This window comes from Tachypleus tridentatus, chromosome 1, assembly GCF_004210375.1.
Source record: "Tachypleus tridentatus isolate NWPU-2018 chromosome 1, ASM421037v1, whole genome shotgun sequence".
Classification (NCBI taxonomy): domain Eukaryota; kingdom Metazoa; phylum Arthropoda; class Merostomata; order Xiphosura; family Limulidae; genus Tachypleus; species Tachypleus tridentatus.
Window position 1 is genome coordinate 70,304,648 of NC_134825.1, and position 27,419 is coordinate 70,332,066.

At 34.4% G+C, this 27,419-nt stretch overlaps 1 protein-coding gene and 1 long non-coding RNA gene across 3 annotated transcripts in view; one reads left to right on the forward strand and one right to left on the reverse strand.

The window, feature by feature from the left end:
* The window catches only part of LOC143251672 (homeobox protein six1a-like), a 37,102-nt gene extending 22,662 nt beyond the window's left edge, over window positions 1–14,440 (reverse strand). Inside the window, exon 1 of one of the 2 annotated variants that reach the window (XM_076502935.1) lies at window positions 13,341–14,440. In XM_076502935.1, the coding sequence (XP_076359050.1) occupies window positions 13,341–14,017 (677 nt within the window). In that variant the 5' untranslated portion in view covers window positions 14,018–14,440. The remainder of the gene's footprint in view (window positions 1–13,340) is intronic. The other variant, XM_076502927.1, reaches the window with a different exon arrangement.
* LOC143251687 (uncharacterized) lies at window positions 13,491–26,404 on the forward strand. The gene is made up of 2 exons (XR_013028640.1): window positions 13,491–14,247; window positions 24,945–26,404. It is a non-coding gene; the product is annotated as an uncharacterized LOC143251687 (long non-coding RNA).
* The last annotated feature ends 1,015 nt before the right edge of the window (window positions 26,405–27,419 follow it).

A 27,419-nucleotide genomic window follows, 5' to 3' on the forward strand; every position in this document is an offset into this window, starting at 1 on the left:
TTATTGTAGAAAATCTGAATTATTAAACTTATTATTGTAATGTAATTAAGTATAATCACATGGCTCCGACATTTTTAGTTTTAACAAAGACAGTTGTGAAGTTTGTAACATAATACATCGGAAACTACTTTTTGAAAAGAGGATGCCAACATGGTGATTGATGTTCCACAAGATCTTAAAGACAATTAGTATGTTCCGTGTGTAATTTTTATGATACTGTTAATCATTGTAATAAATCTTAACAGAAATGCTTATGTAAACAAAATATTCGTCCTGTCTTTGATATACACAAAATAAAATGTCCCAAGAACACACAATTAATGTTTAGTATCGCTGTATAATGAGCTTACATAGAAAGCAACGTACAGTTTAATTAAATACTAAAACTTATTTTGCTGATATGCTGAAATACATACTTACAATTTTGTAAAGTGAACTACCTACCTATTTTAAGTATATTTTAAATACATTGAAAGCGAACAATTGATATGATTAACTTTTATTTTAAAACAAGTTTTCCATAAATATTAACTTTATGTAGACAAGAACTTCATTTTGTTTTAAGCGGACTTAAACACTTTGATAGTTTTCGGACGTAGTATGTAGTAACTGTATGGTGAGTCATAAAATAGTCATTTTAATGTCATCTATAGAACTGTGTTTACTGGCTTTTAAATTTCAGTCAAGATGATTAAAGTATAACGTATATATATGAAGTCCATTAATAAAATATTGTACATAAATAGATAAAGATTATAAGTCTAATTGAATACATTTAGCGATTTGTGAAATGAATATTAATATGATGTAATGTTTATTATTAACTTTATATAAAGATCATAGTAACAGATGTTTTGTTAAGGGTATATAATAGCATATAACAAACATTGAATGGTGTAATACATGTTGCCAGAACCTTTAAACACTTGGTTTATAAATGTATGGTCCTTGAGTAAGTTAGTCAGTTATTGTGAAATAGACTTCGTCAACTCATTCGAATTCTATGGTTTTACTACCATATCTATCGCGCCCGGAATGGCCAGGTGGTTAAGGCACTTGACTCGTAATCTGAGGGTCGCGGGTTTGGATCCTCGTTACACCAAACATGCTCGCCCTTTCAGCCGTGGAGTCGTTATAATGTGACAGTCAATTCCAATATGCGTCGGTAAAAGAGTAGACCAAGAGTTGGCGGTGAATGATGATGACTAGCTGCCTTCCCTCTAGTCTTACATCGCTAAATTAGGAACGGCTAGCGCAGATAACCTTCGTGTAGCTTTGCTCGAAATTTAAAAACAAACAAACAAATAATCACCTGTTATTGTGACCTAGCAACGTATCTTTAACAAAGTCCCCAATGCTATAGCACTATGTCTGCAGATTGATAACGCTAGAAACCTGGTTTCGATAGCTGTGGTAGGCGGAGCACAGATAGCCCATTGTGTAGCTTTGTGTTTAAATTCAAACAAATAAAACAAACCCTAAAAAGCGCTTCCTAGTCTGGCATCATAGCCATTTCTCATGGCACTCTTCTAAACGAATTATCCCTTGAATCTGTAGATGTCCCATTCCACTAGGCTTCGTTGGGTCTCTGCTATGCTGCCAACTGTTACTTCCATGACAACAGCTAACAAATCTGCCATGTTACCCATACATGTTATATTCAATACTGTCTAGTTGTTTACAAGCAAAGCTCAGGTCCAATTGGAAAGAAATGAGGAATTCAATAGCAAGTAACGGCTTCTACGGGAATAGTCAGATATTATGCAAGCATAAACCATTAACTTTCTGACAAAGAAAATTAATTTACACTGACATCAAGTTTCCATGAGACTCCTTCCACATACTAATTTAGTACAGATCCGGACCAACTTCAAATAAGTAGCACGTGAGTGTTACTTTATGCCTTTAAGTATATAATCATAGTTTACCTTCTCATTCTTTTCAACTGTATCTTCTACTCAAACAATGTTAATATTTAATAAAACTGTTTGCTAGTAAAATATATCAATTTGCGTGAATAAAAAAATTACCAAACAACTGGTGGATTCGCCACTCTTATATGTGGTACAACAAACAAGCTTAATCTTATATGTGGTACAACAAACAAGCTTAATCTGTGGATTTCAATTTCCGTTAATAATTTCAGCTGATTCGTTTATGATATACAACAGTACGGATACATTAGGTTATATCCACGTATGCATGTACAAAAACACACATATATTGCAACATACATATACAAAGAGTTGAGTGTGTAATATTAAAATGATTTTGAATTTGCAAATCACAAAGTCGTGTGACAACTACGGACAATATAAAGTCATAGTGAAATGATAAGCATTAGAACTACAATGTGCCATTGTTTGGTGATACATAGGTAGGGTGATATTATCCAAAGATTTTTGTTGTTGGAAAGAATTTGTAACAGTCATTTCCAATACAAATATCAACATACTCAAATCATAAATGTGTGTTCAAAATAGGAACTTGGAGATTAGAGTACAGGAATATTCACTGTATTTAGTGAATGGAAATAAAGGAGTATGGATCATCTTGTGGACCAGAAAAATTCGGAAAAGGACTTGTAACAAGTCGTATCACAGCTATGGTAAGATAAATATGATATCTTGTAACAAATGAGAATCCACGAACATAGAGATCAATGACAAAAGCTGTCCACGTGCCCCAGGCAACAATATACAACATAAGCAAATAGGTTCTCAATCTAAAACAAAAACAGCACATATAATGTAATGCTTCCATGACATATTTATCCAACTATTACACACTTCAAGTAGTAGTAAAATGATTCAGTTATTCATGCTATTCCATGTGAAGACATACCTGTCATGAAGCTGAGTACAGAACCTATGAATTTCTATAAAAGCGGAAGCTGGGAAACCATTTGTTTAGTATACCAGAAGGCTCATGGAAAGCAGACAGAGAGGAGAGGTATGCTTTAGACATTAAGATGTTATGATGGAGCATCTTATAACATAAACTACACTGCAGGACGATGTCATTTATAAAAAACACAACCACACATTGTGGAATGGTTAAAATGGCTTGGCAAGGCTCCGAAATAATTTATGTGCAACGTAACCAGCCTATGTATGTAAGCATTACATATGTGTGTATACACAAATATATATATATTAATAGCATTAGACAGACTACCTTTTCATTACCATATATTACCTATATTGGTTGGTATTTCACCTAGCTAAATCTTCATTTTTGAAATATCATAAAATGAACACATTTTCTCAAAATCACGAAATAAAAACGCACTAACAGAATTTATTTCGACTGAGACTTTTTTGCTAAAATTTTTCTACCAGGGCTAATAGTCGTGCTGTCACAACAGTATATATCAACAAATACTCACAACCTAGGCTAAATACCCTGTAACATAGTGAACTGCATTTACTATTCTCGATAGCCACAAACACCAGTAGTCGAACAATTACAATGATATATTTCATTTCGTATCTTCTCACGCCATCCTGAAACCCTGCCCCAACTCCACTATCACTGGCATCAGTTTCCAACAGGAATTTATAGTCTTGTCATGGATGTACCAACGCTATAGTTTCAACTGAAGCAAGCTTTAGTAACCGGACTGCTTGATTATCTCTTAGTCCGTTTAAAATGTGCATTAGCTTTAGTGATAGCATGTGGCAGTGCAGCAATCTTGGAAAAGTTAGTACAAAACTTTTCTAATATGATGAAAAACTAAGGAAACTACAGGTTCATCGTTTGGTCACAGACTGATAATAGACTTGCTTCACTATGATATTTGTAGAGCCAGTAGAAACTCCATCTCTACATACAATATCACCAAAATGGTCCGCCTGCATACGTATGAGTGCGCGTATTCCTGGTTTCAACTTAGCGCCTGTCTTTTCTTATCTGCTAAATGCTGTGAATAAGGTTTTTAGCAGCAGATTTCAATGTGTAGATAAACAAAAAGATATCATTATTATAAACCAAGTCCCTTTAGTACAGAATAAATGAGTTTATTTGGTGCATCAAACGGGTTAAGTGGCATAATGTAAGACTCATACAAACCATTTCGAGTATTGAGTGTTAGCTTTAGGTTTGCTCCTATCTACTCCCATTTGACTTGCGAGCATTTGGATGCCAAATATAAAATGCTGAACTACTGGGCACCTTATAATGTATCTAAAGTCAAAAGACAACCTTGACATACCATTCCTTTAACATCCACTTTATATCACATAAGCGTACAAAACAGTTGTTTATTCATATCCATGTGATAAAAGTTAAGAGAAAATGACCTTTGTACTCCCGATAAATATACAAGAATATATTTTAATTTAAACAAACTTTGCGACTTCTTCAGGGTTAATATACATAACTCTTTCACATTAAAATATTCGTTTGATTTTAAAACTGCTTAAATTGTTTGACCCAACTGACCATCTTGTCCCACAAATACATGAGCACATTCAGCTAACAAGTTACTAATTTCGTGATGACAATAAACCCATTTGAAGTAAAAATTTATCTCAAGACGGTTGGTATGGTTATTAAAACTTTTATTACAATAAAGTAAAGAACAACGTTTTGACCTTCTCAGGTCATCTTCAGGTTAACAACAACAAAAAAGAAGGTCGAAACGTTGTTCTCTACTTTATTTTAATAAACGTTTTAATAGCCATACCAACCGTCTTGAGATACAAGTTATTAATTTTCTAACACTGCTGTGTTAAGTCTAGATTGTTTGTGAAATCATCAACCAGTTATCTCAAATGCGTTGACAACCATGCTCTCAGTTTCAGACACGGCATAACACTCAGTTACCTCTAGTCTCAGCTTTTTCTACTTTGCCCATTATGCCAATAAATATTCCAGTACAAATCTCAATAGCCAAATGTAAATAATTACAAATCAACACTGGAAACACCCTACGTCTTGGGCAAATATCGTTCAAGTTAGTGCTGCCCTCTTTAAAACAACAACAGTATATATCATGTATCGGTTCCACTACCACAAAACACGGTGAGTATCTAGTAAACCTCATCCATTGTAAACTATGGAACACCACTTGTGTATAGGAAAGTACTGTGATTCCATACATAACGTGCACTTGTGATTACCAATGTTCCTAGATCTGAACTAGCCAGAATCATAGGACTTTTCACAAAAGTACAGTTTATCTGTTAAACAGACATAACAGAGAAAAAATATTCAGTTACCTTGATTTTTAATACATGAATTTCTATGTATTGTTACATAAACATATTAACATAATACTTAACCCTTATTTACCCTACACTTACGTTACTTAGCAGTTTGATTTGTTGCTACTAAAACATCTAAACTAGAGAGTGATGAAAATGTTTAACACTGCGTTGTTACATCTTTATTCCTTCAAATCTGTGAAGTAACATAAATTATTTGGTGTTTACGAAACCTATTTATTCAACTGAAAACTAAAAGGACAGACCAACTGCACACTTCTATTTAAGTTTCTAAATACACTTCAGCAAGCACCTGAGATTGCTGATATAGTTCAAGAAAATCCATAAACTACGTTATCAGAAGTTGAGACAATTTTTTACTAAAGACCCATTTGACCGAAGGTTCGGACTTTCTCTGAAAGTTTGTCGTTACTTATAAAACTAAGTCATATTAAAATGGTTGTTAATATTTTGAACCCCTCTGGTACAGCGGTAACTCTACCGATTAGCAACGCTAAAATCACTAGATTGATTCCCCTCGGTGGACTCAGCAGATAGCACGATGTGGCTTTGCTGTAAGAAAACACACGCTTGTTAACGTTTCTTTCCTATTTAAATTACACTTACTATACTAGTTTCATTAACGTATGCAGAAAACTAAATACTCTAACTTATATTGGTTCCAGTCACTAAAACTAAAACAGTACTGTTTGCACAACGATGTTTCTATTTTTCATCGTTATGTACTGTATATATTATACTTAGAATTCAGTTTGCAGTAACGCGTGTAAAATGAAACAAAAGTACTGTTCTAATTTTAAGATATTTATAACGAGAACTAAATATTCACAATAATAAAATTAATAGCGTGTTCAAGTTACATTTATTGTGAATCATGTATTGTACAAATCGGCGTGCTAACTGACATAATTAACAAAACCAACAACGTACTTTACTTGGAAAAGTAACCACAAAGTACATCCAATAAATCATTTCGTTTCGAGAGTTGAGGTAACGAAACACCTTAACCACCAGCGCCGACTCTGAGGAGAAATAAAACGGGATTACTCACTCCGAAATACTAGTGTCTGAAAAAATTCTTACACTTAGTATTATATTAATGCGACATCTTACACTTAATAATCACCTAGAAATGACATCAACGAGACATTTTACACGACATAATTAACTACACTTACGTCAGTAAACCATTCATTATATCATTTTATTGTAATTAATTACACAACGGCATCGACGAGACATCTTTCAAGAAATGATCAAATATAAAATAACGCGAACGAAAAAATACACGATTCAGCTGTCAAAACATTTCATATGACACGATCAGTTACAGAGAAGCGTTCAATAAAGTCTCACAAGACATAATAATAGCCAATGAGACTTCTTTCATGATATAATCAGCTACAAAGTGATATACGAAACATCTCACATGACTATAAAATGACGTCAGAAGACATCTCACACGACATAACCAACAACAATTCCTTACTGTCACTTTATAATATGAATAGTTTATCTTACAATAATAGCTGATTCGCATCTATCTATCTATAGCAGCTACTATATTGAATTATGCTCGCTAGAAAGACACTTTATCAATATATGTATTATCAAAATCAAGTTTAGACCTTTTTTTTCTGGCTCAGTTCTAGTATGAACTTTAAACTAAAACAGTATAGCTCTATTTCTTTTAAGTACACACTTTTAGCTCATATTAAAATATTTTAACAGATTTTAGCTCTAGTTACAGCCGCGGTTATTGACGAGTCCTTCTTGTTATAATGTGTATTTTTAATATAGATATTTCTGGTTCTGTAACTAAGAGCAAACATGACTTACTTTGTTGTAGTTTTTTTCCTCTTTCTGGCGCTAAGTTATATTTGAGTTGGAGTTTGTATATGGCGTGTGTGTTTTTGATTTACACTAGCGTTGTTTGGGGAGGATATTGTTTTGAAAATGAGAAATTTAATGATATTTAATTTTAATAAAATTCGTATTTTTAAAAAACTGAAAGTGTAAATATCACATAGTCACTAAATAATACAATAATAATTGTTGGTGTTTGAATTATATTTTAAATATAAATATCAATAAGTTTTTTCTTATGGTTCTATAGTTAATGATTAACATTAGTAACATGTAATACATAAGAAAAGCATTGATTTGATTTATGAGGGACAAGTTAAGTACCATGCTACATGGCTAGATTACCTTCTACAGGCCAGATGGTTAAGGCACTCGACTTGTAATCCGAAGGTCGAGGGTTCGAATCCTCGTCGCACCAGACAACCCCGCCTTTTCATCCGTGGGGCGTTATAATGTGACGGTCAATCCCATTATTCGTTGGTAAAAGAGTAGCTTAAGGGTTGGCGGTGGGTGGAGATAACTAGCTTCCTTCCTTCTAGTCTTACACTGCAAAATTAGGGACGGCTAGCGTAGATAGCCCTCGTGTACTTTTGCGCGAAATTCAAAAACAAACCAAACTTTTCTACAAGTATACCTTGACGGGTAAGTTTACGGACTAACAACTCTAAAACCCAGAATTTTTTCCCCACAGTGAACGGATCATAGGTAGGCGATTCTTCAGTCTTATGTTACAATATATAAACAAACAGTTATACAACTGATTCCTTAATCGTTTTACTGAACTTTATCCTAAAGGGTGAAAAGTGAATGAATAAAGCGGGAGTTACTTATCATGAACCCCCTCAATTTCATTACGAAGTATTAACTTGTATTCTGGAGTACACACCGAAACTTTCAGTAACCTTAAATAATAGTTTTAGACACAAAAAATTAGCTCTAAGTTAACGAAAATACTAATAAGAAAACAATTACGAACATTTCGGTGTTTTGAAGCAAGTTAGGCTTAGCTTTACGTTTTTACTTGAATGTAAAATTTAGGACCAGTCTTCTTTTGTTTGTTTTCACGACCAATCTCTGATTTAATTTCAACTAGCATATATATATATGTATATAACTATACAGCTTTGAGAGCATTTTGTTAAAACAATACCGAACATGTAAATCAGCAAATCTTGTGACAACCAGGGATTTAAAATTTCTAAAATTGGGATATTTCTTGTGCTCAGTGATAATGAGAAACGAATATACATGTATGAATTTGGGACTAGAGTACAACGCAAACAGAATACTGTAATAGGTCAGTACCCTAACCGTGGTAAACAAAGTGTGATATTTTGCAACAGGTGGGAAAAGCTGTCAAAGTATCTCAGGCAACAGTACGCAATACAATGAAGAAGGATTTCCATATGAGAATGAGGTCAAAGGGTGTGGGTTCTAATCATACCTCCCGATCAACTGTCGCATACCTCAAAGAGCTAGAGAATGAAACGGGTATTAATAGTCTTCCATCAAAGACATACCGGTCTAGTCACCTGAGGCAGCACCTACGGATTTTATGTGCGATCGGATTGTTGAAACAAGCTCAGTGAAACAGTTATTTTTGTATACCAGATGGATTATTGAAAGTCTGCAGAACGAAGTAGTATGCTTTGGGCGTGACAGCCTTACAGCTAGTCTTCACCACCCACCGCCAATTCTTGGGCTACTCTTTTACCAACGAATAGTGGGATTGACCGTCATATTATAATATCCCGACGGCTGAAAGGGCGAGCATGTTTGGTGTGACGGGATTTGAACCCGCGACCCTCGGATTACGAGTCAAGGGCCTTAACCACCTGGCCACGCCGGGCCTCATCAAAAGGAAAAATAAGTAGGTTTTTAGAGGTTTTTCAGGCACTTAGCTATAAAATACACTCAAGAAATGCTGAAAATATAAATTAAAATTGTAATGTAAAAATAATCGTCCATGAGTAAAATTTTAGTAATAAGGAAGAATAATAAAATAAAACACAAACCAAACAACTTCCAGTTACTACTTCACCAAATATACACATATATATAAATGTTCAAATGCGGTTTCATTTATTGCATGGAAACAATAATACTGTTAAAGTATCAACTTATTTGTTCCCTTTGAACTAGTGATCTACGAATCTTAAATTGTTCGAAATTGATATTGTGAAATACAAAAGATACCCTCGTCTGAGAAAAGTGTATGATGCATAAGAGACACTGTCAAACGTTTTACACAGAAAAGATTAATTTAATGTACAAATCACGAATTATTCAGTCTACACTAAAATGGTAAAATTCAGAAACATTTTACAATGCTAAAATCCAGGGTTCGATTCCTCGCACTGGATAACGTGCAAACAGCTTATTGGTTAGCTAAGAATACAACAATAATATTATCCATTTTCTGTTATTTTCTACACCTGTACCCCGCTGGAACAGCGATAAGTCTACGGATTTGCAATGCTAAAATCAGGGGTTCAATTCCTCTCGGTGAACACAGCAGATAATACGATGTGGCTTAGCTATAAAAAAAAAGCATACATACACACACAAACTCTCCTACACTAGACTCTTATCTCATGCTAATCACAAAATTCTAATTACGCATTTTACGAACTTTTACTGTGTTAAAACCAACCTCTGCACGAGTGAAAATATTTCATGAAAGCCATCATGGTTTGTATTATCTGTTTTGTTTTACAAAAACAACGAGAAGGGCCATTGAAATCAGTCTCTTCTAGCAAGTAAAACTGAAAGAAAATTTTCTTTATTTACAAAATGTCTGTCTTCTCTTAAGAGATCAATAAATCAATATAAAAAAAAAGATATTCTCCACATATTTTGCTTACCCTGAACCTTGAGTTAAAAGTAAAATATGTACATTTTATTTGCGGATATCGAGTACAGTCTAAGTGACATTTGATACAGTTAAGTCAGCGACACTAAAGATATTCGAACAAAGGCTGATTAAACCATGTAGTGCACGAAATTAGCTTCGGAGTTGTTTTCCTTCTTTGACGTAAAAAAATGAACGATATAAAGAGACGTACAAAGCTAAAATACGGGGTTTGATTCCCCGCGATAGACACAGCAGATAACTTAAGTTAATAACTAACTAATTAGAATTAAAGACCAATACATCGTGTTAACAAAGGCGCATATTGAAATAAAACATGGAACAAAAACGCAACCTATGATCAATTTGAGGTTGACACACAACACAACAATACATAACTAATTTATACGTTTAACTCTATTCTCTGGACAGCCCAGTGAATTAAACCACTATAAACAAGAATGATTACTAGTTTCAGTGATAAAGTAGTTTTATGTGCTACATGTGATTTTTATTAATTTCCATTTAATGCGAACCGCATGGAAAGTTAAATAAATAAACTGAGTGGTTTTGATTGTTCAGGTGAAATGCACTGAATCTGCTGAAACTGCTCTATAGAATGTTAGAACGATCATTTTTCCACAAAGAAACAATTGAATAAAAACAAAATCCTTGAACAGCTGCCCCCAATATCTCAGCGGCTTATAGCGCTGAAAAACAGCTCATTGTGTAGATTTGTGCTTAACAACAAACAAACCAAAAAACGTTGAACAACACGTAAAAGAAATAAATTTATGAATTACAATGTATAATTGACAAATAACTGTTTATTTTGTGTACTATATGTACTAATTTGGAACTAATAGACTCGAGATCAAATAGTTTTTACGAGCTTGATATTCGGTGCAGATATGAAACAGGTAATCAGAGCTTACTACGTTGTTATGCAATCGAGAAGTATCTTCTATATAGTAACATGTGTGTATTGGATACATGAGTCATTTTATTTGACTCTCGCGTTGATTTTTCTTTACGTTTACATTTAGTAGATTATTTAATGTACACAAAAGAAAACACAAAGTTGTGTATAATATAAACACTATGAAACATCGTATCTCGCTTCAAGCGGGAAAAAAACAGTTTAGTAAAGACACTCTTAAGGCTGACTATAAATATTGTGTGACGAAAAAGCACGTGTTTAGCACGCTTGCTCAGTTATTGCTTGGTTAAATATACACATCTGTGTAAACATAAGCACTTGTATATTTTTATTACATTAAATATCTATCGGGACAGACCTTCAACGTGCAAACCAATAAATATAAATGTTCAGCAAGCACTGTTAGAATCAGAAGACCAAACAATAGTGTTAACACTTTCCTACTATATATAAATGGTTCTTCAAATAAATGTTCAGCAAGCACTGTTGGAATCAGAAGACCAAACAATAATGTTAATATTTTTCTACTATTTATAAATGGTTCTTTAAATAAATGTTCAGCAAGCACTGTTGGAATCAGAAGGCCAAACAATAATGTTAATACTTTTCTACCATTTATATGTGGTTTTTCAAATAAATGCTCAACAAGCACTGTTGGAATCAGAAGACCAAACAATAATGTTAATACTTTTCTACTATTTATAAATAGTTCTTGAAATAAATGTTCAGCAAACACTGTTGGAATCAGAAGAACAAACAATAATGTTAACACTCTCCTACTATTTATAAATGGTTCTTCAAATGAATGTTCAGCAAACACTGTTGGAATCAGAAGACCAAACAATAATGTTAATACCTTTCTACCATTTATATGTGGTTCTTCAAATAAATGTTCAACAAGCACTATTGAAATCAGAAGACCAAACAATAATGTTAATACTTTTCTACTATTTATAAATGGTTCTTCAGATAAATGTTTAGCAAGCACTGTTGGAATCAGAAGACCAAACAATAATGTTAATATTCTCCTTTTTGTTAATATTTTGATTACTCAGTTAATAAGTTCTCGCTCTAATCATTTTCAGTATATGTAGTAATATAAAATTAATTTATTCTAAACCCTTCAAATATTCTACTAAAAGGCATCCACAGATGCATTTCCATCTTCGCTGTGGAAGAATTCCAAGTTGAGTTTGAATACTGGCATTTTGTGTTACACATGAGAAATCTCAACGAATAGTTCTAGAATTCGTTATAACAATCTATCGAATATTGAAATAACTTATGCCTTGGTTTTAGCAGGAGTATAGATATACGAAGTTGTTAAACTATGCAGCTTTGTATATAAAAGTTATACTATTAAATAATTTAGTTAATTATTCATTGGTTTGGAAAATGCCTGAAAAATTCAGTAAATTTCAGGTATCTTTAATAATAACACTATGTAACACAAATTTTGTTCCTGGATAGTGTTTGCTATTTATTAATTGCTTATGTTGTAAAAGTACAGAAAATAGCCATTATTCCCTTCAAGCTTCGTTTTTGTGACCTGGATAATGAAATTTAGAAATTAACCTATTTTCTATGTAAAAAGAAGCAAATGTGCACATTTTCATTTACATAAGGTCTGAATAAAACAACATATGAATCAATATTTACATATATTTATACTAGTTATACAATTTTTTTTTTTTAAGTGAGTAGTTTTTCGAGATTTGCGACTATAATGAAAATCACTTTCACATATCAGCCTCCAAATACAGTTTCCCATAATGTTCTCGTTATAGGCTCCCTGATCACAAAAGCAAAGTTTTAACAGAAAAATAGGTCTTTTCCATTTACTTTAGGCATAAGCAATTGGGAAATAACACTTTCTACCCAGGAACAAGAAAAAGTAAAAATTTTGTTACATTGTGTAATTATAAATTCTACTCGAGAAGTTTCGTTTGTAAATGCCATCGAGCAAACTCTGTAAAACATATTTAACAACTATAAGATTATTTCGCCAAGTGTCCTTTTATGAGGATTATTATTTAAAGTAATATATGTTTTTCAAATACTAAGCCTTGTCTGCTTACAAAACTTAACATGAATCACATTTATTTTTACCTTGAAAGGAATAAGAAGTTTTAAAATGCAGTTAAGGCTTAGAGAATATTCTTTACGTATACAGAAAGGCCAATTAAAATCGTTCAAAAGCTGCTACGATGCTGGCAGACATACAGAATACCGTGATAACCATCATCACAAAGAACTTCGAATCAACAAATGGTTGTCAATGGAAACAATAAAACAAAATATATGATAATTTCTACATAAACAAGTTGCTACTGACAAGGAAGAATCCTGAACAGTAGCTCCGAAGAAGATATGTTGGTGAGTAATCGTATTTAAAGCATATATTTTTGTCTCATAAAACCAACTAAAGGCTGAATGTTCCTCAGTATCGACTCACCTGTCTTTCACTTCTGCTGCTCTGTCCCTCTGTCGGCGATTTTTGAACCAGTTACTGACTTGCGTGGTCGTTAAGTTGGTAGCCTCGGCAAGCTCCCGTTTCTCCCGTGGGGAGGGGTAGGGATTATGCACATACCATTCTCGTAGCACATTTCGAGACTTTTCCTTAAAGCAGTAGCTGGTTTCTTCTCCGTCCCAAATAGTCCGCGGCAGGGGGAATTTCCTACGTATGCGGTATTTCCCCACTGCTCCCAACGGCCGTCCGCGAATTCGCTCTGCTTCTATGTAATGTGCCTTGAGCCAAAGAGTTTGTAGCTTAGGATGAGCGGCGAGTGAGAAATTGTAGCTTTCCAAGATGCGATATAGCTCCTTGAAGTTACCCCGGTGAAACGCCACGAGGGCTCTCGCCTTGAGAACGCTTTCGTTTTTGTGAAGATGTTCGCAAGCAGGCAATGACCAAAGAAAACGTGCTAAGCGGTCAATGTTTCCGGACTGCTGCAGGACCTCACAAACGCATGCTACTTGTTCCTGGGTGAAGCCAAAAGACGGCATTACGGAAGAAGGGGATGCCGGGTTTGTATTAGCGCAGCTCGCCGAGGGTAGAATGTTGCTGCCGTTAATGGAGAGAGCGGGAGGCTGCGGTGGGGTTATCCCGTCGTTCATAGGTCCTAGAATCATCGATTAACACGAAGTCACTGCTACGAGACTACACTTACGTGATGTGGTTTTCTTGGAAGTTTTGGAACATTGACAGATATTTAGATAATAAATATAGCTTTTTCCTAAGCTGGAATTGTTATTATCCTCGGGAGAGCTCTCAGAATTCTTAGCTCTAATTATTTCACCTTTAAACTATCTAACTTATTTCGGATTGTGCACCGTACACGTAGATCTCACAGAAACACAAGGTGGGTTATGTTAATTCATTACGGTTCAAAGTACGCCGATCTGACTTCCTTGATTCTAATAGCAAACTTTGAAATCGCTCCGCCTCCGATGTAAGCTTAACCAATCATAATCAACCTAAAATCAATTATGTCAGTCACTTTCAAATTTACTCCACCTTAATGATGACTTCAGACACTTTAACACGCCTCCTAGCTCATCCAATAAAGCAATCACAAACACCCCTGAATTAAACGAAAGACAATTATACTTGTGGTCGCTCTGTGTATTCGGTAGACTTTTTTTTTTGTAAATGGCAAATAATTTCATGTTTCATCGAGAAACATTTCTGAAACTCTGAGAATATATTAAATAAAAAGGAAAGAAATTCTATAACTCTCATAAATAGGTTTTATGTATCAAATTTACTACGTGAAGATATAATTATAGCTTTACTATAAACAGCACCATTTAAAATACAAACAGAGAGATAGACTTTAGTTATATAAGGAGGGTATTACGTAATTTTACTGTCGTAAAATAATCATGTTCTTCAAAGCAAAACATTTCCTAGCACAGTTAAAGTCTTTATTCGAAAAACATTACAGTGAATAAAGTAATTGAGTAAGTTTTTGAGGGAGGAAGGGATCAATATATAGCAAAAACTTGCAAGGCTACAGATTTCATGATGTAATTTTCGTGTTCAACAAATTTATATATTATTATACGAAACATACGTCACAGGCTCATATTTGTTTTAGGATTTGAATATTAACATAATAATATGTTAAGTATGCATGGACGTCAGAAAATCTTATTTACGTAAAACATTTATGAAGCGCTGAACAATAATTATTCGTACTTGGTGCAGTCGTGGACCCTATATAGATTAAAGGTGTTGATACTTGTTCAAAGGTAAAACATCCTCTGAAAATGTGGTGGTGAAAGTTTTGTTTATTTAAATTCCTTCACGCTGCACATTTTCATGCTCTAGCATGTTCGCTGAATATTGATAGATAAGATGCATGAAATAGTTGCTAATAGTGTTATATTGATACTTTTATTCTATTCGGAAACACAAGTTTACGTTATGTTTACCTATGAGACAGAAGTGAAAACACGAGTGAGACTTATCGAGATATACTGTTCTATATATTTAATGTAACTTTCATTAACAGTATTGATTAGAAGATTTAATATTTATATGTATTTAAATATTTTAGTTGTATATCAATTGTCATTTGATCATTTTGTATCATTAGCTTATCCTCCTGAGTGGTCAAAAAATCGTGAGATATTACTGAGATTACAGCCAAAAAAAAATCTTTAACAGCTAGGATACGCAAAAGATAAACTAATCAAGGCTTCTAATCAATATAAAATTTCGTTTTATGATTTTCTGCATGCCTAACTAGGATGATATATTAAACTAATTTCATTAATTACTAGGCTAGTTTCTAGATCTGATATTTATATATATGGGTACCTTTCTTTGAACAGAAGGTATTGATAATCCATATTAATTTACTGAATAACATTGAAAATAAGTTTGCAAGAGTCCCATTTTCGTTTACAATGTTAACCAGGTCAGTAGCATTTAAACGCTGATAGATTTACGTTTTCACACAAGTCAGTCGGATCCTGCTTGCCTGAAGAAAATCCTTGCCTAAGAATAGTGCTGTTAAAAAATGTTATTACAACGGTGCACAAACAGACTGGCAAAGAAACTGCCAATATTTTTGGTTACCGAGAGCAAATAATAAAGAAATCCAGAAAAAAAAAAGAGTAATTAAATTATTCAGACTCAGCTCATGTAAGTCAAAAGAAAGGGTGACATTCGAAGTGCAAATATAGTAGCACAGAAATCCATAACCCCTGGAAACGGAGTGAATAATTAGAAGTACAAGTATGATATATATATAATGTGTTTCAGTCCTACAGCTCCAGGGAAGAACTGAGAAATCCCAAAGAGTGCCAACTTGCAAGAATGTAGAAACACATGTGTTGTGTAGAGGAAGAGCTTGAAAATGACGAATAGTGAAAGGGATTTTCTCGAATGTAGAGAACAAGATAGATATTACCAGATTTATGATGGAAACCTATAAAGACAGACAGAAAGTGACTGGTATTTTAGCTAAACAGTTGATATCTCACTTCACAACACCTGGAGAAATGCACAAAAACGAAATAGTAAATGTATCAACATAGAAATAAATTTGAAGTCCTTACTTTTTGAATTACCAAGTGGGTTTTTATGTTTTTAGCCGCGGCATAACGGCTCATAGAAAGACTCTGAGGTTTGTTTGTTTTTTTCAAGTACAAAATTTTAGCTCATAGTTCCGTCGTCTCATGATCGAATTGATATCTAACTACAGTTTTAGACTCATGACGCCAAACCCTTTCGACTGATGTATTTGACTATGCCCAAAGTCCGATAGATTAATTTGCTCCATTCTTCCCTAAAAGGATTTTAATTTGAGGTTAGGCTGGTAAAAATCCTGATGAATAATAAAATGGAGTCGGGTATATGAGCGCCTCACACTTGATATTGCTGGCAGCAAAAGTATAACTAATAAAAACGTCTCATGGAATCATTTATTCTAACCCTGTATGAAAGAATTTCAAGTACTGCGGTATTTGCGGATTTCCTCGTGTTTTTAATAGGTTTAAACTACACAACTATTTATTTGTATTGTGCTCACTGCAGGTTTGTTTGTTTTGGAATTTCACACAAAGCTACTCGAGGGCTATCTGTGCTAGCCGTCCCTAATTTAGCAGTGTAAGACTAGAGGGAAGGCAGCTAGTCATCACCACCCACCGCCAACTCTTGGGCTACTCTTTTACCAACGAATAGTGGGATTGACCGTCACATTATACGCCCCCACGGCTGGGAGGGCGAGCATGTTTTGCGCGACGCGGGCGCGAACCCGCGACCCTCAGATTACGAGTCGCACGCCTTACGCTCTTGGCCATGCCAGGCCCCTCACTGCAGGAATCAAGCCAAGAATTTTAACGATATTAAATCAGTAGTATACTGTAGTCCAACTCAAACAGTTTTTTCATGTTGTTGTTTTTTCGTTCCAGTGAGTAATACTATCCTGTTAAAGGCTCAGTGTGTCGTTTGATTTGCAGACATCAAGTCAATGACTGTGGTGCAGCGCAATTACAGACTCCAGTACAGGAAAAAACCAACATTAAAATCATCTAACCAGGAGTGGATGAATACTGGCAGTGTATTGCAATGACTTGGAGCTGAAAAGTCCTCTGTCAGTACGAAACGTATCAAGCAAATACGTGAATCATTTCAGTGTAGCTTACGAAAATCGCTTCGGTGTATCCGCAAAAACTTAGCTTGCTAAAAAAAAAAACCACACTTGCTCCATATCATTCACAAACGACTTCATCTCCATGCCTACAAACTTGAGTCTGTACAGGCGCTGCAACCACGTGACAGACTACAGCTTGAGATATTTGCGCAGAACTTCCATAACCACATAGATGAAGACTACATATTTCTAGTTTGTGAACTGTTCAGTGATATGGCTACATTTCATTACTCAGGTTAAGTGATTCGTTATAAAATCTGCGTTCAGAGCTTGTAAAACTCTATGATACCCTTGAAATCGTGGATGGATGGTGTGGTTTCAGGGTTTTGGTCCTTTCTTTTTCTCTGAGAGCACTGTTACCGAGAGCATGTACACATTATGAAATAATTTGTAGTAAATCAGATATTCACGTGAGATTGTTGAACAGACACTTTCTAGATCAGCTATTCACGTTAGATTGTTGAACAGACACTTTCTAGACAGTGAGATTGTTGAACAGACACTTTCTAGATCAGATATTCACGTGAGATTGTTGAACAGACACTTTCTAGATCAGATATTCACGTGAGATTGTTGAACAGACACTTTCTAGATCAGATATTCACGTGAGATTGTTGAACAGACACTTTCTAGATCAGAACGTGAGATTGTTGAACAGACACTTTCTAGATCAGATATTCACGTGAGATTGTTGAACAGACACTTTCTAGATCAGATATTCACGTGAGATTGTTGGACAGACACTTCCTAGATCAAATAATCACTAAAGTTTGGACGCCATCGTCAATGTAACTTGAGCATGTTGCAGCAAAGGTGCACTGAACCAAATATTGGTTAAACATTCTGAGAGCCACAAATGACGCGCACATGAATAAAAAGTGTTTGAATTTGGCTGCAAGATGTTAAAAACTGCAAGGCTGAATTTCTTCAGTTATTTAATTATTAAATTTTGAAATAAGAAAGATTATTTTCGAACACCTATATTTTTACATAATGCACACACACACATATAAAACTGGTGTTCATGTGAGAAACCGAATGAAGTTGTACAAACTTAAGGATAGAAATATCTAATAAGTAGTTTGAAATTAGCATCTAAGGGTGTATAAATGATTAAGGCATAAATATAAACTCAGGAAAGCAGCTGTAAAACCTCACTTACACTAAAAAGGTATGAATGATTGTATGTAAATAACTTGATTACCCTTGTTCCTCATTTTACTGTACACTTCTTGTTTTACCCCAAGAAGTTCAATGACTAGTAACACTTCGTCATTCAAAAGTGTAACAATGCTTCAAGTCCTAATATTAATTCACATTTTTACTTCTTTATTCTGCTGTCCATTACAACAAATTCATTAGTAACAAACCAATGCTCTAGTTTTGTCCAGTTTACTTCAACAACAGTTTAATTTTTCATGATTTTATCTTGTGAAGTAAAATCGTATAGTTTTAAAAGTTAATCCATCAGATGTGCTGATTAGTTTTGAAAGTTAATCCATCAGATGTGCTGTTTAGTTCTGAAAGTTAATCCATCAGATGTGCTGTTTAGTTTTGAAAGTTAATCCATCGCATGTGCTTTTTAGTTTAGTTTTGTAGTTTTCCTGTGTTTTTTTTTGTAGTGATATTTTACGTTGTGTGTTTTGAATCATTATGTGGGTTGGTTTGGTTAGGTGTTAATGTATGAGACCATTAGTTAGTTCTGGGTGTGTTAGGTTAGATTATAATAACGTTGTCTTAAATTGTTTTTGTTTACCTTTCTTGTTGATATAGTTGTTGGTATATGAGCTAGCTTGAGTTAACAGAATACGATATTTAGTTTAGTACTTGTTAAATTAAAGTGTACTTGATTTTTTGAGAATTGAGCAGTAAATCGTATTATGTTCTGTATTTGCCATTTAAGTTGAATATTACATGTATGTAAAAAAAAGTAAACGTGAGAGTGAAGTGATATGTTTAATCTTTTTACTTTGTTTGTCTAAAAAAACTTTGATATTAGTGATTTTTTGTAGTTATTTTAGTATCTTCCTCATTAGTTTGATTGGCTTAATTATGTTTGTAAGGAAAAAAATTTAAAATAATGTAAATGTGGTGATGGCTAATGCTAATCATTCAGAAACAGTGTAAACAAGATAGCAGAGATGGAATTTGCAATATCCCTATATAATAGCACAGAAATACAGTGTAGTAGAATGTCAACACACTAAACCTGGATAAATTAAACTCAGTTGGGATTGAATAGTTATATATATTGCCATATGTCAGTTCTTACCTGTGTTTTTATGTAAGGATGATACAAATGCCATGTCTATTGTATTGTTTGTATTGTTTTTGAAGGATTGAAAAAAAAACATCCCTACATTTACTTCCTTTTTGTTTTGGCAAAGTTTTTCTTTACTTCTGTTTTAATAAACATTGGAAGATTGTCTTCAAAGTTATGCTCTAAATATAATTAGTTTCTAACTGAGTTTATTGTTTGTCTATTGTTGGCTGGAAGATCACGTTTCATCCTGTACTTAAGTAAACTTGTAAGGGGTAATGATAACATCGTTTGCACTAGAAGTTTGTTTTTTAAATTACTACTGGTTATTAATAACACTCATACAAACTGGTAGTCCATTTGAAGTCATGCCACTCCAATAAAACTAGTTGATACCATTGTTTTGGTTTGTTGAGTTATCGTGTAATAAAAAAAAAGAAAGAAAACAAGAAATTCAAACTTTTTGCTACAATATTTATAGATACTTCTTGTGACTCAGTCATTATATAAATAATATTATAAATGAAAACACTTATAAGTATTGTAATATTATGATGCCATGATGATGAGGAAATATTTAAAATACCATTTCGATGAATACTCCGAGCCACCCCTACATAGGAAGTGCTACCGCCTGCTTCATACAGCATAGTTTTTGTCGAGGTGTTTTTAGTGCATAGACAGAGTGTCTTGCCGTAAAAGTGTATGTAAACTCACTTTGTGAAACTTCTTTGTTTTCTGTGTTTACCATATGGCCTTTATGTATTTATAAAGGTTATCAGATGTATGAGAGCTGAGTGAATTTTCATTAAGTTGTCCTTCTATTATATGGTGACAATATGTGTTGTGTGTGACAGTTTAGTGAAGCCTGCCTATGTTGTCCTTCAGTCACACGATGATGTTATGCGTACAATGTTTACCTAATGTTGAAGTTTTGTTTAGAGATCACACATTCCAGCTTTAAGGTTGTGATTCCTTAACATTTTCAACTAAGGTCAATTTGTTTCATAGTAGAGGGAAGGTCGACAGCGTTCAAAAGAATTTCACAGTTACTCTTATAGTGTACAATGCTTTAGAGTCATTCTTATAGAGTACCGTGTTTTACAGTCACTCTTCTAGTGTATAATGTTTCACATTCATTCTTATAGTGCACCATGCTTTACAGTCATTTTTATAGTGCACCATGTTTTACAGTCACTCTTATAGTGCGCCATGTTTTACAGTCACTCTTATAGTGCACCCATGGCCCCAAAGTGCGGAGCAAGAATTTTACAGCAATGATCTTCAGATTCACAGTCAGACTTTTAAAAGTATCAAACTGTTTCCTTCTTTCATCTTAAATAATCTTCAATTCTTACTTTCTCAACAAAAACGTAGTTTTGCTAATGAGTAGTTCACGTGGGTATGTCCCTCCCTCCCCGTCAACGTAAGCATCCAGGATTCGATTCCCCTTGGTTGACACAACAGATGATCAATGTGGCTTTGCGCTGAACGAAACGGACAATAAATATACTCATAAAACGATTAATTAAATGCATGTGGTAATATTTAAAGCGATGAACGTTATATTACGGTTTTTAACATTCATAAGTGTGCCGTACTGCAGTTCTGGAGGTTAAAGGTTTGAGCCGAGACATGCTAGTGAACGGGTTTCAAATTTTCAGCTGTGGCGTTGTTATAACTGTGACAATCAAATCCATTATTCAGTGAGCAGTAGCTTCACGAGCACATAAGTAGTTGCCCTCTTTTTTACCAACAAATCCAAATGAGGATAGCTACGTTTTATCCTCAGGGGTCTCTGACCTGTTCATTTAGCCTAGTTATCGCATAAAGAACTGTTCAGGTTGAAAATACGAAATACAACAAAAGTTCAAAACAAACGAATTCTAACATATCCCACTACAATAGGACTGGACTAACACAGTATTTTATGAACAATTTAAAAAGATATTTTTAACAATAATGTAAAAATACGACTAAGTGTACAAACTTGTATTTCTGAGCAAGATTTAAACGAGTATATTATCTACAGTAAACAATCATGTTAAACAGTAAAAATATGAAAAGTATTTCACTAAAACCACGTATTACTATTTATTATAGCGATATACATTAATTATTATTAATGCAGTACGGTGCATTACATTATTACAGTCTAGTGAAGCATTTATTACACAGTAACGTCACTACTAATAGAGAAATATGGAAACCCATAGCATAAATACTGCCTAGTATGCGGCTCCAAGATTTACTGTAGCGGACAATAACTACACCAGTGTACAAATAGTGCTTTGAACCTTAAGTTGTACCACTCTTTTAACAAACATACTTTACACACTGCGAGAGGTGGTATATGATAAAATGCGGAGCACTAAATGTATTTTTAACATCTGGCACGATACAGGTGTTTTAGTAGCTGCTGGAATTTACCTGTACAACAGTGGATCTGGTGACGAATGAAAGCTTCATTGATACAATATTTGGAAACATCATGGTTGTAACTTATGACGTCCTCTAAAAAATGTAAACATTCATTGATTAATTTGGGCTTTACTCAACATGAAATTCTGTATGTACTACCACTACAGTTTTTATGTATTCAAAACTCACAGTCTGAACAATTGTATACATCCTAGGTGTTCTAGGCCTTTCGGGTAAACACTCCACTCTTATCTGTAAATCCCTGATTCGAATCTCCTCATTGAACATGCTCGCCCTTTCGGTCGCAGGAACGTTATAATGTGCAGTCAATCCTACCTTTCATCGGTGAAGAATAGCCTAAAAGTTTACGATGAGTGGTGTCGAATATTCACTTTCTCTCTAGTCTATAACTTCTAAATGAGGAATGGCTATCGTAAATAGCTCGAAATTTAATACAAAACAACAACAAATAAACGGACAATAATTATCAAAGTATAATTGTCCCCTTTTTAAAATAGTTGTTATTTGTTTTGTTGTTAAGTGCAAGCCTACACAATCTGTGTTATTCCCATCACAGGTATCGAAACTCGGTTTTTAATGTTATAAACCTTTAAATCACTGCTGAGCTACTTGGGGGTTTTACAGCTGATAAACGTTTTAATTAGTAAAATCTCATGTAATTTTTTTCAAATGTAATATGATTACATGTAAAGCAATTTCCAATGACAGATTTAGAAGTGTTTTTCTCTTATTAATTGTATAAAAATCAGTTGATAATTTTATACAATCATTCATAAGATGTTTAAAACACGTATTGTAGAAATGTCTTCTTCTATGCATTAGTTTCAATAGAAGGCACTGTTAGATACCAACCAAATTATCCTTTATTTTAGTATCCGCTGAATGTGAACGTCCGCTCTGTGTCGTGCGGTTAACCAAACAGTGATTTAGGGCCTGTGGTTTATTTACCACGGGAATAGTATCAGTGGAGACCTATTTGTATCCAAATACCGCATCTAGTGTAACTTTGAGGGGTATCTGGTAGGTGTCAGAATTTTCAAATTAAAGTATCTGTTTCACAGATCGTTTTTATACGAATTAGAAGAGAATATTGCATGTAATTTACTTTATTTAATTTTCATATTAATTATATACCATGTAATAATTAGGGTTTAAAAAGTCCATTACTAACACTTTTCATATATGTTACAAGACGAGTGCCTTTGAACATTATCCGTAACATGTTATTCAACGGAACATTTTATCATTACAGCTACTTTGTCTGATTTACATTTCATACAAATGTAGGCTATCTTATTTTTTCCTTCCACATTTGAAACTTATGGATAAGATGTAAATTGCATGGGAATATTTATTGTCTGTTTCTCAAAATTCGTGCAAAGCTACACAATTAATGCAAGGGATATCTTTGCTAGTCATAAGTAACTTATAACCGATACTCAAGAAAGAAAGCAGCTAAGCAAAATCGTCTACCGCCAATTCTTGGGTTACTCTAATCGAATAGTGCGATTTGATTGTCACTATTATGACGTACTCACGAATCCAAAGTGCGGAGCGCGTTTTTGCGGAAACAGGATGTGAACTATTAACATGCGATATGACAGTCTGGCACGCTAACGACTATGCTGTACTCAGCCCAGTTTTAACGGAATATGTCTATTTATAAAAGTTGAAATATAAACATACTGCGGTCTGTCTATTTGTACTGGTCCAAGAATAGTTTAGTGATTAGTGTACCGAACTGTGAATCAAAGAGCCAATGGTTTCCGTCCCGTCACCGTACTTTAAGGTGCTGTTTTATAATAAAATGAAAAAAAAACATACAGCATTATTCAATTAGAATATTCCAAAAGCTGGCAGAAGGTGCGGCTTAGTAGATGCCTTCTATATCTAGTATATGCAGCATTGTGTATGCAGACAAAAAAATAAAAACAGAATAAATTACAAATTAAAATTATTCACAATATATTAAAATTCAAATAATACAAACTTTATTTTTTCAGATTATATTATTCTTTTTACAGTTATTTTTAATATTTACGCATTCTTTATTTGAATGCTTAAATAGACATCATTGTCTAATACAACCATTTATTGATATCTGGTTAAAATTTGGAATTTGGATTTTAGTATTTTAATATATAGTAAACTGCTTTATCAACACCAAGACTAGCAACACAAAGAAGTACAATTTTAATGGAAATATCAGTGCTTTTTAAAAGAGAACTATATGAGGAATGAATTTTATAAATATAGTAAACAAATCGGCCAAAAGATTATTTTAGTTTTTAGAATTTTCGTCCAGAGCCTCAGAACGGCTAACCACCCATAACCTGGCCGTCCCTAACTTTGAACTGATAGGGAAGGAAACCAATTCTTGTCTGCCAATGCTTAAGCTAATCCTCTCTTGTCTGACTGAAGAGTAGGATTTGATCGTCACTATTTAAAGACACCCACGACCCCAAAGTGCAGTGTGTTTCTCTGGCAACAAGACTAGAACCATAAATTCTGAATTCACAGTCGTGGTAAACTTTTTATTCTGTCATTCCAAGTCCAGGGTTAAAAGAAATACTGCTGCCTCAATGACTAAGTTTATTTTCATTCTATATATATATACAGTAAGTTAGTTAATATTGCAAATAAATAGAGACAAACTGAATTTTTTGGTAACACTGTTGTCGTTTTTTTCAAGGGACTTGATGGGAGAATATGAATTTTGAACTTCCGGTGTAACTCCCTCCCCCCTTCAATAGTGACATCTACAAGTAAGACAACCAGGCAAGAGAAACGTGGGAGCACCGAAGATCACGTGTCACTGACTTTCTCTCGCGAGCTCGTGCTCCACACTGCCAAGCCGAAACCAAACTACGATTACTGTTCAGAAATCTGAGAGCGGGGAGAAAAATGAAAGGGGGTGACAAGGCTTCACTCTATTTCCGTCTGTCTGCCGATCGTGTCTTTTCTTGTATTTCGTACATAAGCTACGTAGCCTTCCGACTTGTCAGTAACCTCTTTCTTACTCGACTATAAAGTGGGCCTTCTTGAGCAGCTGTCTACTAGTGACTAGGGATCGGGTTTCCTGACAGAGTATATGGTTCCTGCCTATCTTTTTCTTCTCTGGCTTTCTTTTTGTCCTACCACCCTCATTTCATCATGCTATGCTGAATCATTAGACAAGATAGCGCACTGTTTCAAAATGTTCTATTTGTCTCTCGTTGCTCACAGACTTCCTATTCAATGGGTGATTACATTTTTAAAGAAAAAATGCCCCTAAGTCATGAAATAATTAGATATAGTAAAATATATATGTTTTCATTTAATATGTATGTGGTGCTACAAACATAATTAACTGAAGTAAGTCCAGCACGTTTTAGTAACTAGTAAGAGACTGGCTCTGTGGACAACTTTCTAAGCTTCCATATTTATTTTCTAACGCAAGCAGTTTTTCTAGTCTCGAACTAACACAAAACAGCTGACTTGTTACTTAAGTTTCAAGCTACACTTCGTGACAAAACGAGTTTTTTTCACTTATTACCGCATCACGCAGAAGTTATTACTAAAAACAACAGCGAAGAATTAGTGGTTCACTGTAGTTTTGTTTGTTGTTTTTTTAGATAGAAGAGTTAACGCGTGTGAAAGTAGGTTTAATCAATAGCTCGAGAACTCATCTTTGTTTTGTAGTTCACCGTAATGTCACACACACACACAGTTATAGTTCTTCAAACTGCTTATTACTTAGAGTGAAACTGATATACGAATTAAATCCTTCAAAAGACTATGGGACTGCTCTGCTTTCAAGGCTAAAACTCCTACGCACTCAAACACGATCTACGAGTACCCGAGCTCCAAGTGTGGAATACAGCGGATCTACACTACGATGTCTAAACATATCGTGCTATTACAGAAGGCGACGAACTAGAGAAAAACTAATGATAAACACGTTGAAACCGAACTAAACGTCTGTTGCTATTACACTGAGAGAGTAGGTTGACTGTGATTAAAGCTTTGCTGTTCCGTTGAGATGTTCAGAGTAATTTTTATAACATACAAACTCATTATCAGATAAGTTTGTTAGTACTATTACTTTATGACATGTAGACAAAAAACACATTCATTATGTATAGCACTTTAAAATAAACCCTTTATTACCATCACGTAGATTCCTGTCTATTATTGCTTACTACATTTATTCCAATTGCTGCACGAAACACGAGGTCTCTCCGAAACCAAGTGAGATTTGCTCTTTTTAAAATTAAGTACAAGGCTACACAATGTGCTATCAAACCGGTTTCTAGCGGTTAAGTCCTCAGACACACCGCTATGTCAGTGTTAGTTTCTACCAGGTGAGTTTAAAGGGTTAATTAATCTTATAGCTATATCCTAGTAAAGAATTTTGAATTAAACTACCACATAAGTACAATATCTAATAAAAACATATAGATTAATGCCTATTATTACATCTTTTCTCCTAACTATTTATGTGTTCCTTTGTAAACCACAGTGCATGTACAGAGATTTACTATTTCACTAAAACAAGTAATACAATTTCCGTCGCACGAGATAGGTTCTTTGTCACCCTGTAAATATCGAACTATATTTCTATAACGGTCGTATTAAACACAATTCCAATATATTCTACATTATATAAACACATTACTGTACTATAACTCAAAGACACTGCTGAAATAAAACCTTTAAATCATAACTGCTTTTGTGTTTGTTGATTTTCGCGCCAAGATTCTCAAGGGCTATCTCGCTAGTTGTCCCTAATTGAGAAGTGATAAACGCGAGGGAAGGAAAGCCTCATGGTGGTGAGATCTGAACCTACCCACCATTTTCAGATTGCGGGTGAGCGCTCTAGCCATCAGGTGATGTGAGGCCAAAGGGTAACACATTAGGTAAACTGTGCCAAACAAACAAAAGATTGATTTGGTTTGGATTTTCGCGCAAGTAACACGAGGACTATCTCCTCTAGCCGTCCCTAATGTAGCAGTGTAAGACTAGAGGGAAGGCAGTCAGTCGTCACCACTCGCTACCGACTCTTACTTAGTGGGAATAACCATCACATTATAACGCCCCCACGGCTAAAAGGGCGAGCATGTTTGGTCTGACGGGTATTTGAATCAGCGACCCTCAGATTACGAGTCGAGCGTCTTAACCACCTGGC